The sequence below is a fragment of the Cnephaeus nilssonii genome (assembly GCF_951640355.1).
Source record: "Cnephaeus nilssonii genome assembly, chromosome: 19".
Taxonomy (NCBI): Eukaryota; Metazoa; Chordata; class Mammalia; order Chiroptera; family Vespertilionidae; genus Cnephaeus; species Cnephaeus nilssonii.
Window position 1 is genome coordinate 344881 of NC_137090.1, and position 18483 is coordinate 363363.

The following is an 18483-nucleotide window of genomic DNA, read 5'->3' on the forward strand; positions in this document are numbered from 1 at the left end:
CCCCGCCTGCCTGGGTGGATGCGATCGGCGCTCCTCAGCGTACTGGCTGGGCGCGCGCACGCACGCACGCACGCACACACGCACGCACGCAAGTACGTCCGCGGTTCGCTTCCAGCCGCGGCGGCCTCGGTGGCGGCCTGACGGGACCCAGCGCCCGGCCTCCTCGAGCGGAATGCGGCGCTGACGAGCGGTGGACCCTCCGCGGCGGCGCCATGAACCTCCTGCCGTGTAACCCCCACGGCAACGGGCTGCTCTACGCCGGCTTCAACCAGGACCACGGTGAGTGCGTCCCTCCCCGGCCGGGCCCCTGCCCTGCAGCCCCCCGGAGCCCTCACCGCCGGGGCCTCTGACCCCCCGGAGCCCCCCAACCCCGGGGCTTCTGCCCCCCAAACACCCCTTCTCGGTCGGGCCTCCGCCCCCCGGAGCCCTCACCGCAGCGGCCTCTGCTCGCCAGACACCCCTTCTCGGCGGGGCCACTGCCCCCCGGACGCTCCCACTGGGCTGGGCCTCCCTGGGTTCCGCCGGGCCGGGCCCCGCGCCCCGCCCTCCCGCTGCCGTCCCCATTCGGAGCCGGGTGCGGGCCGAGGCCGGGGCGGGTCCCGCTCCTCTGGGCCTTTCGTGGTTCTCGGGGTGGCGGCTGCTCCCTGTCGGGCCGCCCCCTCCAGGCCGCGCTCCCCGTCCTGTGTCCCCGCCCGGGCGGCCCGCGCGAGCCGAGGCCGGAGTCTCCCCTGAGCCGCGCGTCCACCCCTCGGGCCACGTCCCCTCCGTCCCGGGCGGGACCGTCGGCGGGTTGTCCCACTGCCGGTCTTGGGGTCGCCTCGAAACTCGCGGGCCCCCTCTCCCCCGTTTAAGATCTTTAGCAAATAAGCTGAACGTTACTTAAAAACGCTTCCTAGTCACACTTTTTTTCCGTTTGAATTTTTATAAGTTTATTGGACCCAAACTGACTTCATATGCTTTGGGGCAAGATCTCGAGTCCTCCCCAGAGTGACCGTCTCGCAGCTTCTTGGAGCTTTTGCAGTGAAGGCGGATGAGGGCGGCTGGGGAAGGCGGTGGGGACGGGGTGCTCTCCTGAGGTGCCTGGCCCCCCCCCCCCCGGGGTTACTTCCGGCATTTCAAAGGCGGGTTCCCCTGCTTACACGCGTGTGTGTGTGTGTGTGTGTGTGTGTGTGTGTGTGTCACATTGATTTCTCTGCTGTCCCCCTTATGGACTCTTTGGTTGATTCTTGAATGTGCCCTGACAGGAATCGAACCCAAACCTTGGCGTATCCGGACGACACTCTACCCCAGGGGTCGCCAACCGGTGGTGCCGCTGGTTTAAGGAAACCTTTGGAGTCTAACCAACTGAGCTACCGGCGGCCCCTACTTACACTTCTTATTGACGTTCTCGCGGGCCTAGTTGTGTTTTTGTTGTTGGTGGTGGTGGTTTTAAACAGAAAATGTCGGTGAAGGAATACCTCCCACCCAGGGCTTTTTCGTTTGTTTACTAAAATCAAAGGACTCTTAAGAATTTAGCAGGAAATTGCATATATATTTTATTTTATTTATTTTGTCACATTTTGATCCCAGCTGTGGTCACTGGGTGATCTAAACCAAGGGCTTGCAGGGTGCCGGAGGGGAGAGCTGGGAGGAGCTGGGATTGTGGAGCTCCGTCGCCACTGGGAAGAAAAGGAGCAAGAGCTGCTGCTCGGGGACAGGCTGCCAGGGGCTTCTACGTGTGGGTTTCGCAAGTTCAGTTTTTGGGGAGGATCGGAGCCGGGGTTCGTGAGGATAACGTTGAGTAGACAGTGCTGTGCTGGCCTTGCTCTCCGTGGCCTGTTCACTGCCCGTGCTGTGCTGGGACCTGTGCACAGGTGTCAGAGGAGAGCTGAAATGTGTCAGAAAACCAAGGTGAGGGAGGGACTTTCCGAATGCCGTGACCCTTTAACACAGTTCCTCATGTTGTGGTGAACCCCAACCATAAAATTATTTTTGTTGCTACTTCATAATTGTAATTTTGCTACTGTCATGAATCGTAATGTAAATATCTGTGTTTTCCAATGGTCTTAGGCGACCCTGTTAGCGGCCCACAGGTTGAGAACCGCTGCTGTAGAATTCCCCATGAGGGCACATGCCCAAAACCCAGGCATGTGCCCTCATGGGGAATCAAATAGGTAACCGTTCCATGCACGGGATGACAAATGAAACTGTTGTGCTAGGATGTGCACATCATTTAATAACTGCCCACAGGGAATGGCTGTGGCCTGTGCAAGCATGTCTGTGTGGTCTGTGCATCTGCTGGCATTCTTAGGAGTGGCCACTTTCTCTAGACCCAGCGAGCTGATTAATGTGTCTCTCACTTTAGGATGCTTTGCATGTGGGATGGAAAATGGATTCCGAGTCTATAACACCGACCCACTAAAAGAAAAAGAGAAACAAGGTAAGAAGTAGCCAACATTTCATGGTTTCTCTGCTTTCCAACCCTCGTAGTCTAAAATGTATCCTAGTAGATGGAGGAGGCGGCAGGGGGAAGGGAGAGATGGACACAGCTGGTTTTGAGAAGGAAACATAGGGTCCATGTTCCTCCATCAACTGGATGGAGCTGTGCTCTTTCTTTCTTGGAGCTTCTACGGTGCCTGGCTCTGTGCAGGGCCAGGATACAGTGGTGATTTCGTGGGCATTGGCCCGACTGATTTCTCCAGTGAATTGTCAACTTGGAAGCATCTGTCTTCTGGAGGAACGAGGTGTGGTTGACCTAGACCATGTTCACCCCTCGGTGAAGGTGATGTTGTAGAGAACTCAAATGATGATGGGACTCTTAACTCTTAGTTAGTGAGCAACTTAGAAATATCTGTGGCAATAAAGTTATGGTAGTCCTTTTCCCATTTGACAGGAAAAATGTTAAATTTACTGATAGAATTTTTTCAATTTGTTTTTTTCTCCTACATATTTTTCTTAAGCTTTTAGTGTTTCCTGGTCCTGATGGGAGAATCAAGCACTGCCCCCTGGATGAACAAATCTCAGATAAATCCTAGGAAGTGAGAAACATCCCTTTTCCTCCTGCAGTTGTAGTTGTGGTTTTTATTCAATGTACAAGTTACATTTTCTGATGCTAGAAATTTCTCATCTGTAAGAGGAAGTAACTGCATCCTGGTGCTCCATTAAACAGCCCCCTTTCATTTTAACAATACTCCACATTTTCAGATTTTTTTAAAATAGTGGAACCCCTTTGTCAAAGGAAATCTCATGTACAGCCTGGTATGTAAACCAGTAAGTGGTGCTTTATATGTAGGAATTTATTTTGTACCCTGAGGTCTGTCACTTTCATTTATTGGAGGAAGACAGGGTAGCCTGGTAATGAAGGGCCAGACTCTACACCACCCACATTGCTTAGATCCGAATCTTGGCTCTCACCCTTACCAGGTTGCTGTGTGACCTTGGGCAAGTCTTTCGCCTTCTCTGGGTCTCAGTTCCTTTATGTGTAAAGTTAGGACAGCTGCCTGTGGTTATTGTGAAGATGAACGAGGTGGGCCATGTAAAGCACAGATTAGTTCGGGCGCACATGAAGCTCTGGGCAAGCGTGTGCCCCCACCATCTGCAGCGGCAGCCTTGCTGGGAGACTCCTGTTAGTCGCCCACGCATCTGACATCTATTCATTTTGTTTTGGTTGATAGTGAATTAAGACAACTGCTTTATACAGATAAGTAGTTACAAAATATTTTGAACAGCTTGACTTGCAAATTTCAGGATACTTTTTACTTAAATTGACTCAGAATCATGGAGAGGAGTTAAAGAGTTGATTACTAGCAACAATAAAAGAGAGCAAAACAATAATATGCACAAAGAATCTAAAAAATAATAAGCTAAGAGACACCAAACATTTTGTGCAGCTGTGACTGGACAGGTGGGAGTTGATTCTTAGGTTGACTTCTAATTTCTAGATGTTTTGGTTCCTCACTTGCCCTTTGCTATGCCCTCACTAACCTAGGAGCTCAAGGTCCTTTCAGACCAGAGAGCAAGGTTGGGGAGGAAGGGGTGGGGCAGCCCTGCTCTGTGACAAACAGCACTGGTGGGGCCTGCTTCTCCGAGCGCCCGCACTTCTCATGGGGCTCACTTCACCTCCCTGAGAGAGCACTGTCTTCTGTCCTGGAGGACATTGGAAATCTGCTGACATTTATTTCCTCTTAATATAGCTCATGAACAGTTTTGAGCATTTCAAACTTTAGTGGAAGAGTGTTTAAATGATTTTTAAAAACTCGGGTTTTGCATTAAAGTGTTTAGCTTGCTTTCTCAGCTTACAGGTTTTGCCATACCATAAAATACGAATTTAGATATGTCATATTTTGCTCTATTGGCTTCTTAGGGTGCTACGTGCTCAGCAATTTATGCATGAAAATAGTTGATGGGTGACAGGATGCTGAGAGATGGCTGTAGCTCATAGCTAGTTATTTTCCCTATTCAGTCACCATTCTCATTTCTGATGGTAGCTAGATGCTTTAAATTGCTGATTAAAGCCAAATGCCAACTGTTAGTTTCACCTCTTTTTCCTTTTTTTAAATTATAAAATATACCTGCCGGAAATTGATCCTTGTCTCACTAATTAGAAAGGTGTGGACAGAACCTGGAAGGCTGGTCCACCTTGAAGCTCTGAAAAGTCAGAGCCAACCACTCCCTATCTCAGGGGTCCTCAAACTTTTTAAACAGGGGGCCAGTTCACTGTCCCTCAGACCGTTGGAGGGCCGGACTATAGTTTAAAAAAAAACTATGAACAAATTTCTATGCACACTGCACATATCTTATTTTGAAGTAAAAAACAAAACGGCAAATACACCCGCATGTGGCCCGCGGGCCGTAGTTTGAGGACGCCTGCCCTATCTAATCGAGACAATGGCAGCTGAAGCAACTTCCCCACCAAATAATCATGTAAATCCTTATTGATAAGATAATCTGTCTGTTACTGGAATTGCCTGCCTAAGGACAATGGGTGTATCCCAAGGCCAAAGCAAAGCGTAGTCCTCCCACTAGAGGTGGGCTCCCGCCTGGCCCCCATTTCCCAAATTAATATTTTTCTAGTCTCTTTCATTTGTGTTTGGCTTTCTCCAGAACCGAACCCTGAACCTGAACCCTGAACCCCGCGGGACGTAAAAGGGGTTCCCACATATACATACTAACTTATTTTTAATATCATTTCAGAATTTCTGGAAGGAGGAGTTGGCCATGTTGAAATGTTATTCCGCTGCAACTATTTAGCTTTAGTTGGTGGTGGGAAGAAGCCAAAATACCCTCCCAACAAAGGTAAAGTCATCGTGCATTTAATAATCGTGCCTCACATGTACTAGCTTCTTGGACTTCTGAGAACATCTTTGTGTCTGTGGCCACATTCGATCCCCCCTGTGGTTCTGTGTAGTCCAAAGGGCTAGCCTCTGGGGCTTCACACCATTTCCAGACATTTCTGAAAATGGAGTTCCCCAGATTTTTGACACCCTTGATTGGCATTGTTCTCTGCAGAATTCTGTCTGGTTGACAGTTTGCATTTGTTTTGAAGTACAGGCTTTTTGGTATTTGGTTGCAGAGCCAGAGGAAGTTTGCTTTTGAATCACAAGAGTAAGAGTGTCCAGAAGGTTGTGAACACGTGGGTGTTGGAAGGTTGACAGGCAGTTGTTACCCAGTGTTAGTGTGTTAGTGCATTGGTGCCCTTTATGGGGAGCCCACTCGGAGATTTATTAACTGGAGAGGTTTCTGGAACAAAGATGGCTTTTGGAGTAGAGAAGATAAAAACGGCTGGATGCTGCATTCCCCTGCATTTCCCTAGCACTCCTGGTCAGCATTCCTGACCTCAGAGGTTGTCTGTGAGGTGTCTCAGCCCTTGGGATGCAGACTCCCAGCACGTCCTGGAGAAGCCCTGCACCAAGAGCAGGCAACCATTTCTGAGCTCGAAGAAGAGCAAGAACAGCCAGGTGCAGCAGAGAGACCCCTGGCCCTGGGCTTTGCCTCGGGCTTCACAATGAGATTGACCCAGGTTTCTTGCTAGCACATTAACACTTAGTAACTAGAAAGAGGGTTGGATGAAATTTGCCTGAGCACTAGGCAAGGGCTGTCAGAGAAGAGAGCAAAGCACCTGTGAATGTGTGAGAGGGGCTGTGAGTGCCGACAGAGGGGAGGGGAAGGAGCAGAAGAGTCCTGAGGGGGTGGTTTAGACCTGGGAGGGAGAGAAACCTCTCTGCCTGGTCAGGTGACTGGTATAAGGACCCCTTCAGAGTGGCCTGTTTAGTATTGTGTTCATACATTCTTTCTGATATTTCAGTGATGATCTGGGATGACCTGAAAAAGAAGACTGTTATTGAAATAGAATTTTCTACAGAAGTCAAGGCAGTCAAATTGCGGCGAGATAGGTAGGTTTGATATCCAGTTTCTAAAAGTGGAATAGTACTTTCTCGGAAGGTGGCTGAAATACTTTTATGTTGAAGGAAGAAAGTGTTCAAGAAAATGATGTATTAAAATGTGATGACTACAATAAAGGATTTTAAAAAATTAATGACACAATAAATGGAAACCTCATGAATGTATGAAAGAAAAAAAAAGAAAAAGAAATGTGATGACCGTGGTCTATGATCCAAAGGACATAGGGTGATTTATGTTACTGCAAGGAAGGCAGTGAATTTTATTGGCCTCCAAAGGTCATTTTGAGGCGAGGGGTCGGGGGCATAGATTAAATGCACCTGCCTCGGCCTGGCGCTGCCCTCAGTGGCTCTCAGGCCTCAGGAGAGCTGTCTCCATCCAGCAGGTGCCAATGGAAGACATAGGTTTTGAACCATGCTTTTCCAAAAGCTGTCTCAGTACATATTTTCAATCGGAAGGTAAAGGAATATTTGGAAACTCCTTATTGAGATGGTGTCTCTGACTTGTTGAGAGCAGGTTTCTTTCTCAGCTGTTGCCTTCAGAGTGTTTAGGGCAATATTGTGGGTAGCAAGGTAGGACAAAGCTTCACTAATTTGGATTTAATTTTATATAGTTTACATATTATATTCAGCTGTGGAGAACAAAGACAATTGAACAAGATGAATGTCATCTCTGCATTCTTAGGTTTGTTATTTCCAGAGATGTCAATATTTAGAGACCCTTAATAATGCAAATAGTGGAGCCAAATCCCACTTCCTGGCATTTCTAAAGTATCCAGGCGTATTTAAAAGCACAGAAACCTAATTTTAGTCCCATGTATTCTACTTGGTTCTTACTCCAGGTGCACCATTTGATGATAATATCTCTTTAAATCTCAGAAAGGTCATTAGCCAGCATATACCCAGGTGAGAGGCGTTTGCTCCTTAGTGCTGACCTCGCCCTCAGGTCGCTCCTGTGTGACATGCTCCAAAGACGACCTGCAGGGCCCCAGATTCAAGCAAGAATAATCCCTTTGTATGGTGTTTCGAGTTTCTAAGGTTCAAAATGATAAGAACAGATATCCCAAAATATTTGAGTTTTGCTCTGGGGAGAGGAATCCTGATTTGTTTTTTCTTTCTTTCTAGAATTGTGGTTGTTTTGGACTCTATGATTAAGGTGTTTACATTCACACACAATCCCCACCAATTGCACGTTTTTGAAACCTGCTATAACCCTAAAGGTAAGAGATTCAGCGGAGTGCCGAGACCTCCAGGCTGGTCTGCCTGAGGGCCTTGCTGTGGTGAGGTGTCCTGGGGGGTATTGGGGCACTTGCTCCCTCTACTTCCTCCTGGGTGACCCTTCCCAGGCCAGCCTCCTAGGGTCCTTCTAGGGTTCCTTTATCAGAGCCAGGGCCTCACAGGGTTCCAGGGAGATTGTAAGCCATTCAGGAGTGCTGCGTGGGCCCTGGAGTCCGTGTTTTTATTAGATTCTGAGGCGTTTCCTTTCTTTTTTCTTCTGGAAGCAGGATTACTTGTGGCTGACTTGGTTATTCATTATATCAGCTTAATTTCTTAAAAAAAAATTTTTTTTTTTTCTCCTAGCTTGGTTCAGTATTACTCACTCATTTTGAGTATGTCACTTGATGAATGTTAGTAATTGTTAAAAGTTGTGTAGCTACCACCACAGTCAAGACAGAACAGCACATCACCCAAAAAAGTTTCCTCAGGCAGTCAGTCCCGTCCCCTATCTGACCTTCAAGTTTTGCCTTTTCGGTGTTTCTCTTAATATATATTTTAAAATATGTTTTATTGATATTTTCCAGAGTGGAAGGGAGAGGGATAGAGAGTTAGAAACATCGATGAGAGAGAAACATTGATCAGCTGCCTCCTGCACACCCCTACTGGGGATGTGCCCGCAACCAAGGTACATGCCCTTGACTGGAATCCAACCTGGGACCCTTCAGTCCGCAGGCCGATGCTCTATCCACTGAGCCAAACCGGTTAGGGCTTAGCTTAATATTTTTAAGATTCTTCCTGGTGTATTATTATTTTGCTCTTTTTTATTGCTGAGTAATAGTCCCTGGTATGGATATAACATAGTCGTTTGTCCATACAGGCTTTTTGGCTATTATGATTAGAAGCTGCTAAGAATGTTGACATACAGATCTTTGTGTGGAGCCCTGCTGGGTAGCTCAGTTGGTGAGAGCATCATCCTGATGCTCTAAGGTTGTGGCATGTAACGAGAATCAACCAGTTAGTGCATGAATGAGTGGAGCAGCAGATCAATCTATCTCTAATCTCCCTCCCTCTCTCTCCCTCTCCCTCTCTTGAAAATCAGTAAATAAAAAATTTAAAAATAAATCTTTATATGGATACATTTTTCGTTTCTCCTGAGTAAATACTGAGGAGTGTGCCGGGTAATAATGCGGATTTTGTAATCCAAAAAAACATGATAATTTCAAGAGAAACATCAAAAGTGCTTTATTCAAAATAATGTCCATCGCTAGCTACACATTTCCCCCATCTTTCAGATAATTTATGGATACCATCCCAATAGAAGTTTTCTTGTTTTGAGGCAAACCATTCAGAGACCCAATTTTCCACTTCTTATGTTTTGAAGTGCTGCTCAGAAAGTGCATGTGCCATCGATTGAAACAAGTGGTAATCTGAAGGAGCAAGGTCTGGTGAATACGGTGGGTGGGTGAATACTTCCCAGGCAAGATCTTTTAACGTGTCTTTAACTGGTTTTGAAGTGTATGTGATGATATGTTATCATGAAGCAAAATTACTTTGCCATGTCTTCTGGCCCATTCTGGTCATTTTATGATCAAAGCATGGTTCAAATTGATTATTTGTTGTCGGTAGTGATCAGTATTAACAGTTTCACCTGGTTTTAGAAGCTCATAATACACCACACCTTCCTGATCCCACCAAACTCAGAGCATTATCTTCTTTCTAAAGCGATTTGGCCTTGCAGTCGATGTTGGTGGTTGACCTGGATCAACCCATGATTTTGTGTGTTTGGGATTCTCAAAATAAATCCACTTTTCCTCGCCAGTCACAATTCGATGCAAAAAAGACTTTCTTTCGTGCCGTTGAAGCAACATTTTACTGATGACTTCGGTTTTCTATTTGTCTTTTGTTCAGTTGATGTGGCACCCATTTTCCTTCCTTTAAAATCTTTCCCATTGCTTGTAAACGATTGGAAATTGTTTGCTGAGCAATGTTAATCTTTCTGCAAGTTGTTTTTTAGTTTGACAGGCATCTTCATCCAATAATGCTTGTAATTGTTGGTCTTCAAACTTTTTCGGTTGACCTGGATGTTCTTTGTCTTTCACATCAAAATCATCACTTTTAAATTGTTTAAACCAACGTTCACAAGTGTCTTGACATGGAGCATGCTCACCATAAGCTTCCTGAAGTATATAACTTTCAGCAGCACTTTTCTTCAAAAGTAACAAATTAAAACTTCCCGCAAATGCTCTTTTTTTGGCACAAAATTCGACATTTTTAAGTGTAAAAATATCTATGATGTAAACACCTTCAGAAAATTTGACATGAAGTTTTGAAGCTTATAGTCAATATAACAAAATAGCATACATATCAAATCGCATATATATCAACATATGTGTAACTCCATCTATTGAAAAAAAAATCCGCATTATTAACTGGTACACCTGGTCATTTCTGGGTCATGTTGTAAACACACATCTAATTCTACAGAAAACTAACAGAATGTTTTCCAAAGTGGTCGTGTCCACCTTTGCACGTCCATCAGTGATTTATGAGCGATCCAGTTGCCACTTGGCATTGTCAGTCTTTTCACGTCAGACGTTCTAGGTGTGGTGGCATCTCCTTGAGGACTTGGGACGGAGCACCTCTCTGTGCTTTATTGCCAGTTGTGTATCTTTAGTGTGAAGTATCTTCAGATCTTTTGCCCGTTTTGAAATTGTTCATTTTAATACTGAGTTGAAAGAATTCTTTATATAGTCTGGTTAAAAATCAAATTAAGTGTGCCTGGCTGGTGTGGCTCAGAGGTTGAGTGACAACCTAGGAACCAGGAGGTCATGGTTCGATTCCAGGTCAGGGCACAGGCCCGGGGTTGTGGGCTCCATCCCAGTGTGGGTCGTGCAGGAGGCAGCCCATCAGTGATTCTCATTCTTGATGTCTCTATCTTTCCCTTTTCCTTCCTCTCTCTGAAATCAATAAAAACATATTTTTTAAAAATCAGATTAAGTGTAAGAATATTCTGGATTCCTTAGTCTGTTCCCGTGAGCTGTGCTTCAATCCTCATGTCAGCACCATACTGCCTTGATTTTTGGAGCTTTAAAATATTTCTTGCAACTAGGTGGTGTAAGTCCTCCAAACTTGTCCTTACTTTACATAAAATGTTTTTGCTATTCCAGGATCGTTGCCTTTCCTTATAACCTTAGTATCAGTTTGTCTCTTTCTTCAAAAAAGCTGGGGGAGACTTTAACTGCAAATGTAGATTCCAATCCACAGTCGTAGTGTAGCTCCATCTATTAGAACTTTGGTTTTCCTTTGCAACATGTAACAGGGTCTTAACATCTGTTGTTGAATTTATTCTTAAGTATTTTGTTTTCTTTTGCTGTTGTTTATGGAGCAGTTTTCACATTTTACAATTTTGCATTCTCAGTGTCTGACACCACAGAAGACAGATATTTGATAAAGTTTATTCAATAAGTTCAGCAAATGTTTCCAGTTATGAGAAGGTCTCATGGGAGGTAGCTTCGCTTGGCCCTCTGGTACCCTTTTTTGATTCTGATATAAATGAAAACCCACAAATAATTCTCACTTTTTTCCTTGGGAACTGGAGAGCAGAGAGCAGGTTGGACAAAGCTCTGCATGTGGGAAAGTGGAGGCTTTGAAGATGGTTTTGAATCCTTGACAGCTTTTCTCTGTCTGTTTAGGCCTCTGTGTCCTGTGCCCGAATAGCAACAACTCCCTGTTGGCTTTCCCCGGGACACACACGGGCCACGTGCAGCTCGTGGACCTGGCCAGCACTGAGAAGCCGCCTGTGGACATTCCTGCCCACGAGGGCGTTCTGAGCTGCATTGCTCTCAACCTGCAGGGAACAAGGATTGCAACCGCATCTGAAAAAGTAAGGGTGTGTCCCTGCCCTGGAGGTCGTGGTCCTGCCGGTGCCCGCCCACCCCTACGACCTCACAGATGGGCTCCGCAGGAAACAAGTGGGCGTTGACACGGCCGGTCCAGAAGTCGGGCATCGTCTTTGGGCGGAATTGCAGCCTTGCTTTTCCTAACTGGCTGTGGGGGTTACAGTGAAGGTGCCATTTCTTTAGACGTAGGAGTTGACGGCTGCCCTCGGTGTGCTCTTGGTTGTCTGCCAGGGAGCAGATGCCCGGGGTCAGGCAAGGGTCCCAAGTCTCCCTCACCCCTTGGCCCCTGCCCAGAGCTGTCGCGTCAAAGAGCCACCAGCCCGTTCTTGGGAACGGGGGAGGGAAACGTCGGGTTTAGAGGATGTGGGTGAGGTTGGTGGACGGTTGTAGGGCTGGTGGTTTTGTGAATAGATGTCAGTGAAAAAACTAAAACGTTGTGAATCTTTGATAATGAAACACTTCACTGTTTTTCAAAGGGGACCCTTATAAGAATATTTGATACTTCATCAGGGCATTTAATCCAGGAGCTACGAAGAGGATCTCAAGCAGCCAATATTTATTGGTAAGGGTGACCGCGTTTCCACCTAGACAAGGCATTGCTTAGCTGGTGCATTGAAATGGGCCCTGTATGATGTGGAGCGACCGGCGAGACCCCTGGGCAGCAGGCAGGAAGCGGCTATGCTGTGTTGGTGGGGGGCACGTGTCAGTTCATTTTATTAGTAGTAATTTTAACGTTTATTATGGGAATATATAAAATACAAAAGTAGGAAGAGGATTATAATTACCATTAACCCATCACCCTACTTGAGCATTTATCAATATTGTCCAGTTTTATTTTACCTCTTCACTTTCCCCCCAGCTTATTTTTCTGGGGTATTTTATGGCAAATGTTAGAGACCCTGTTGGCTCATCTGTAATTACTTAGCCGCCTCTGGGAGTCTGAGCTGCTTTCTCCATCGTAGCTGTTACCACACCCCTGGTGTCGGCAGGACTGAGGTGCTGGACCCCTGGGTAGGCAGGATTCCATTCTTTGCATCTGTGGCTCTTGTAGGTGCTGAGCAGCATTTGGGTCTGGGAGTGAAGAATGTAATTCATATATAAACGTAGTGCGTGCGCCTGTGGGGCCTGTGCCCGAATAGCAACAACTATGGCAGCATGCTCTCCTGTCTGTCTGCTCTCAGCCCCTCCTGCAGAGCCGGTGCCTCCCCAGCCCAGCCCGTCCATCTCCAAAGGGGTAGCCTGCACCTCCAGGGAGCAGGGTGGTTGGAGAGGCGGAGGTTTTCTTACCCCAGTGGCATGTGGGGCAGTGGCGTGCAGGGCAGCCTCAGGCCCTGGGGCTGCAGTTGGTCTGCAGGAAGCCCTCCCTGTCCCCGGCATCCAGCGTGTCTGTGCCCAGGGAGAGGCCTGCTGTGACACTGGGGGTGCTGTGCTTGGGCCCCGGGTTCCATGGTCACGAGCGCTGTGGGCTAGTTCAAGGAGGGTGGTTCTTACGTTGCTGTCTTGGGCGTGGGACAGCCAAGGTGGCGGCTCGGCGGGCTTGTGGCTGTGGTGGGGGCTGGGTTCCTTGACACCCATATGAGACCCGAGCCTCTCCGATTTCTCTGCAGCATCAACTTCAATCAGGACGCATCCCTCATCTGTGTGTCCAGTGACCACGGCACAGTGCACATCTTTGCTGCTGAGGATCCAAAAAGGAATAAGCAGTCTAGGTAGGTTCCCAGAGCAAAAAGGACTCGCTGTTGCTTCACTGCGGGCAGATTCAGTGAGTCACCGAGCAGGGTCTTCTTCATGGTCGTTCCTTTGATTCCTTGAAAACCAGCGCAGACTATTTGATAATAAAACAGTCACGTCATTACTTCCTGTTGTTCCCTCCTTAGAAAATGCCCGCTGAGGACGCAGGCACTTGGTACTGAATGCCCATGGCTGTCCGTGTTTGCTGTGTTTAGAAATGAATTTCGTGACAGTCGAAGCCTGTGCCCTTTCTGGTGCTGATGGCTTCTGGGGTTGTGATAAAGCCATTTGTAAGGACTTAGTTTCTTCATGTGAAAAACAAAATATTAAGAGCAAAAATAGAATTGAAATTATTAAGACTATGTTAAACAGAGCTGTATCTTTAAGATATGTGAATGTAACTTCTTTTCTTTCCTTCCTTGTCCTCATAGTTTGGCATCAGCCAGTTTCCTTCCAAAATACTTCAGTTCCAAGTGGAGTTTTTCCAAGTTTCAGGTTCCCTCAGGCTCTCCATGCATTTGTGCCTTTGGAACAGAGCCAAACGCTGTCATTGGTGAGTGGTCCTGCCAGACCAGAATGACAAGGCCCCCAGCCCTACTGGGAGCCATGTGTGTCCCCCTGGGTCTGCACAGCCACGTGAGATGTTGCCAGCTCCCTGCCCTCCAAGGTTTCCCAGGAAATCCTGGGGCAGGTCAGTTGGTTTTGTAACTGATGACCAAAGAGGGTGTTTTCCTGTCGCCAGCACTCCCAGCACAGTTGGGACTCTGGCCACCTATGTGCTCAGTAAGGACGGGAGCCCTGGCCGTCCACAGTCCATGTACAGTCAACTGCTCGGTGCTCCACGTGGCCCTTTGCAGTTCAGCTGAGAGAGGGCTGCTTGCTTTAACTTGGCGGGAAGAACCGTGAGTAAGATGGTCTCCTTCTGTTGCAGCAATCTGTGCAGACGGCAGCTACTACAAATTCCTGTTCAACCCCAAGGGGGAGTGCATCCGGGATGTCTACGCCCAGTTTCTAGAAATGACCGACGACAAGCTGTGACTCTTCACCCAGAGTGCAATCAACACCCACGGCCGAGTGCCCCCAAAGTGCTGAGTGTGCCTCTCAAACTTCTGGGGCTGGTGCCAGCACCTTTGGGCCTTGTGGGTGACAGGCTGGAGGGACCGCCGGGGACCTTGGTCTCGAAGCCACATGTGGTTGTCTGTTTCCTAAGCAAGGCTTCGCATTTCCAGTATTAAAGGAAGGATGAGCGTCCAGGCATCGTGGACACTCAAGTGGCTCCGAGCGGTCCGAGCCTGCCTGCTGGCTTGCTCCTGTAGTTCAGCTGTGATGCTAGCTTTACTGGGTCACTGCTTCCTCCCACCTGCAGTCAGGGCTCAAACAGACTTTGGGGCTGGGTTGAGAAAAGGATGGACAAATAGAAATTTGTTTTTGTCAACAGATTCCGCCGTTTTCACTGAGTCTATAATGGGGAAATGGACAAATGTATAAATGTTAGTTCTTATAACCAGATTTCAATAGAATAATCACACCAGCAGCTTGCCTTAGAAAAGGAGAAAGGAATTTTCTCCCATCTGACCATGAAGAAGAACGACAGCTGTGTCAGAGAGCACAGGTGGGCATTTCCCTCGTGAGTCCCCGTCGTGGTCCTCTGTGCCCCGTCTCGCCTGTGGTTCTTGTGTGCGCACGTGCTGGCGGCCTGTCTTTCTGTTGGAGTTGAGGCAAACACTGGGCCTCCCGGTGAGGAGGGTGCTTGTGCATCACCTGGGGTTTCCTGGTGAAAACTCCCAGTGTGTGCAGGGAACAGCAACGCATAGACTTTGAAGTTAGTCGTAGAAGAAAGCATCACTTAGAGGATCTGAAGGGAAACATTGACATCTCAGCAAAGCTGAGTGGGGAGCCCTCCCCTGCCACTTCCACGTCCTGCCTCACTACCTTTTCTCTCCCCAACACTTGTAAGAAGAGCTGCACACTAACAATGAGAGTGAAGGGCACATAACTTGAACATTGGGTAACAAATGGGTTATGGGCTCAGTGTCCGTGCTGGTGAGGACGGCGTTTGATGTTCTTAAATCCCCTTTGAAGAAACTTGGCTGCAGGTTTTGATTTCAGGTAGCAAACAGTTAGGATCTGCAGCAGCAAGTTCTCCGTTTGCCAGTTCTCTCACTGTCATGTAATCAGCTAACTTTGTATGTGGGTTTCAATGTCAAGTATGCATGTTCCTTTCATGTGTATTTAATCATGAAATTTAATTTTGCACACTTATTTTTAATGTTTCTTTTAAATAAAAGTGACTAATTTTGTTGTACTCTGTACCTCACAAGGGTAAAGAATTATATGTTATAAAACCAAGCCCCTGGTTTTGAGAATCTGGTTGAGTTGTGGGCTCCAGGGTTGCCCCACATGCCCTGCCCATCGGGCTGCTGTGACGGAGCCGGGGCTACAGGGCGCCCTGCCCTAGGCAGCAATGGCTTGGCGGCTCAGTTCTCTTGGGGAGCAGAGGTGAAGCGAGTACTTCAGCGGTGCTCATGGTCTCGTCAGGGAGGCTTGGCCCGTGGTCTCTGTGGGCCTGGACGCTGCTCGCCCGAGTGGTGTCAGGCTGCCCTGTCAATTTCACGCTCACTCAGCTAACACTTTAACCTCAGCTTTAGGTAGGGATCAGAGGCGTCCTTCACATCCGTATAATTCTAGTTGATATTTTCCCCAAGTACAATCCCTCCGGTGTATCCAAGTATACATTAAATGGGGGGGGTGGGGGTGGTGAGAGGAGTATGTCCAAAAAGGAAGCTTTGGAATTCTTGGTGCACGGAGAGCCTGGGAACTGGAGAGGAAGGCAGGGCATACTTGTGGCACACCCGGTACCACCCAGTGAGAGCAGGTCCTGGGGCGAGGCCTTGCCTCCTTTAGGGAAGGACAGAGCCAGCCCCTCAGCCCCTTTGGGCCCCATGGAGATTATCCTGTTGTCCCCGACAAGCAAAATCCCGTCATTCAAGACCATCCCTGCGAGATGAGGCGGTGTCCTTTATCCTCTGGCCGTTTTTATAGTTTGTTTTTAATGGGAGGAGCGGGAGAAGCACCAAAGAAAATGCAGCCATGCTGGGGTTTGAGCATCATGAGTTCTGGAGAAGTGCTGTGAGATGCAGCTCCACGCTGTCGGCTGTGACTGATGCCCTCAGCCCATCGTGTGCTGGGCCGTGTCCCCTCTCATGACGTGATGGACACGGCGGGAGGGGAAGGATGTTTCTGAGAGCACTGGGAACTGCACGTTATGGGGGCGGAGGGTGCGTCTTCCATTCCCTACCAGATTATTGGGGACTCTCGGACGACGGGGCTAAGGTTAAGCCTCACTTTCCTTTACAAATAAGTGACTGAAATGGCAACAAAACTTGCTCCAACCCCAAATGGCACTGAAGGGCCTTTGGAATGTTTCCAGATTTGGGAGATACGGATGCTGCTCTAAACACTCAGAATTGCCTAGAGAAAGTGGTGAATGTAACGTCTTCTGTTCTGGGTGAATTATCAAGAGATTCCTTGGTGCAGCTTTCCACGCTGCTGCAGCAACGGGTCCCGAGTGCCGCGGCCTCGCGTGTCCACAGGTCCGAGCGGCGGTGTCTGCATCCTCACCAGGTAGGTAATTCTGCTCAATTCTTGAAGAATTTATTTTTTCCACATTTGGTAGTCTTTGCTAGTGATACCTAGGCCTTACGTTTTCTATGTTTTTATTGTAGGAAAATTCATGTACTACACAGCCATTATAAGGTGTGTTAACAGTGTTGGGCAGCTACCACCTGTCTTGTTTCAAACTTCCTCACACTCCCACCCCCCAACACCTCATGCCTATGAAGAAATCCCTGCCCATTTCCTCCCATCTCCTGGTAACCACCGAGCTGCACACTCAGTAGGCTACAGTGAGAACTGTTAAATACACTGGGAAATCAGAAAACTTGTGGGGCTCAATTTACTGCAATATTTGCTTTACTGCAGGGTCTGGAACTGAACCCACCATGTCTCTAAGGTCGGTCTTGACTTGAAAAGTTTCCAGCATTCCATCTCAACTTCCCGGTTGGCTTTTTACTTTATCTTCGCTAAGAATTATTAGTAAAGGTACCTTTTCAGTCTCGTTCAGAATTAATGTCTTATCATTTCCAGTGCAATGCAGAGACCTTACAAAGTCAGACATAAAGAACTGAAGAGGAAAAATTTGTTTATAGCATTTGTACAAAATATTTACCATTTCTGTGGATCTTTCTTCCTGAAGCTCCAAGTTTGTTTACTTTTTGCCTGAAGAACTTCCTTTAGCATTTCTTTTTGAGCAGCTTAGTTTTCCTTCATCTAAGAATATCTTTATTTCATCTGCATTCCTGGTACTTTCTGTGGGTATAGTAGTATTCTGAGTGACCGTTACGTCAGCCTTTAAATTTAGTTTCCCAGTTACGTGTCCTCGTGGTTCTGATGAGAAACCTGCAGTTACTTCGTGTTGTTGCTCTGTGTGCGGTGACACTGTTCTTGTCTGCCTTCAAGGGAGAAAGTCCACTTCTGAGGTCAAGGGTATGTCTTGACATTGTTTTTGGGTTTATCCTATTTGGGGTAACTTTTGGTTCATTTGAAGAACATTTGCCCTTCGTGGAATATGTTATAATAGAGCTATAGAAAGTGCCAACGTGTTTCTAATCATTCCAGCACACGGAAGTTTCATGGCCCTATATTGTAGCGGTCGCCAGCCTTTCGGACCTCATGGACCACCAGTTGGCGACCGCTGCTTTAGCGATTTTCCTGGATCTTTAGATATTAATTTTGGATTGCATTTTGTATATTATGAGACTTAAGTCCTAGTAAAATCTTCTAGAGGATGTTTGTTTTTCTGTTAGGTGCAAACGGCACGAGCTATGGTTCTAGTGTTTTCCAAGCCTGTGCTGCTTGCTCTTTGGGCCCACAGCTGTGCACAATCCATGCGGTAGGTCAGGTCACCAAGTCTCTGCTTCCCCAGGTCAGTGCCAGGCTTGTGTAGCTCAGCTGAGTGCAGCTTTAGGGGCTCCTTCTCTAACTTCATGTTTGCCATGATGTCCCCCACATTTGCCATCTCCCAGGCACCCCTTCTCCTGGTCCTTTGGCTAAATGCTCAGGTTTTTGCCTCCCTTTGATTTTGCATATTCCCTGTGACTGGGTCCACCGTGAGGCCAAAATGGTGAGAGAAAGTGGGACAGGGACTGTCCCCGTCCTTGGGGCATCCTAGGGGCCTCAGCTCACAGGATGCAGCTGCA

At 47.5% G+C, this 18483-nt stretch overlaps 1 protein-coding gene across 1 annotated transcript; it reads left to right on the forward strand.

The window, feature by feature from the left end:
* The first annotated feature begins 14 nt into the window (after positions 1–14).
* Positions 15–15537, forward strand: WDR45B (WD repeat domain 45B). Its single transcript, XM_079797611.1, has 10 exons — positions 15–279; positions 2345–2419; positions 5173–5274; positions 6284–6371; positions 7503–7597; positions 11288–11478; positions 11971–12056; positions 13102–13203; positions 13657–13778; positions 14157–15537. The coding sequence occupies exons 1-10, from the start codon at positions 213–215 to the stop codon at positions 14261–14263; spliced, it is 1035 nt and encodes a 344-aa protein (XP_079653737.1). The 5' UTR covers positions 15–212; the 3' UTR covers positions 14264–15537.
* The last annotated feature ends 2946 nt before the right edge of the window (positions 15538–18483 follow it).

Bases quoted from the DNA above. Each gene is read 5' to 3' on its own strand.
- WDR45B (XM_079797611.1), top strand. From the start codon at position 213: ATGAACCTCCTGCCGTGTAACCCCCACGGCAACGGGCTGCTCTACGCC. The intron at 5,275-6,283 runs GTAAAGTCATCG...CTGATATTTCAG, and splicing joins AAAATACCCTCCCAACAAAG to TGATGATCTGGGATGACCTG. The intron at 7,598-11,287 runs GTAAGAGATTCA...CTGTCTGTTTAG, and splicing joins AACCTGCTATAACCCTAAAG to GCCTCTGTGTCCTGTGCCCG.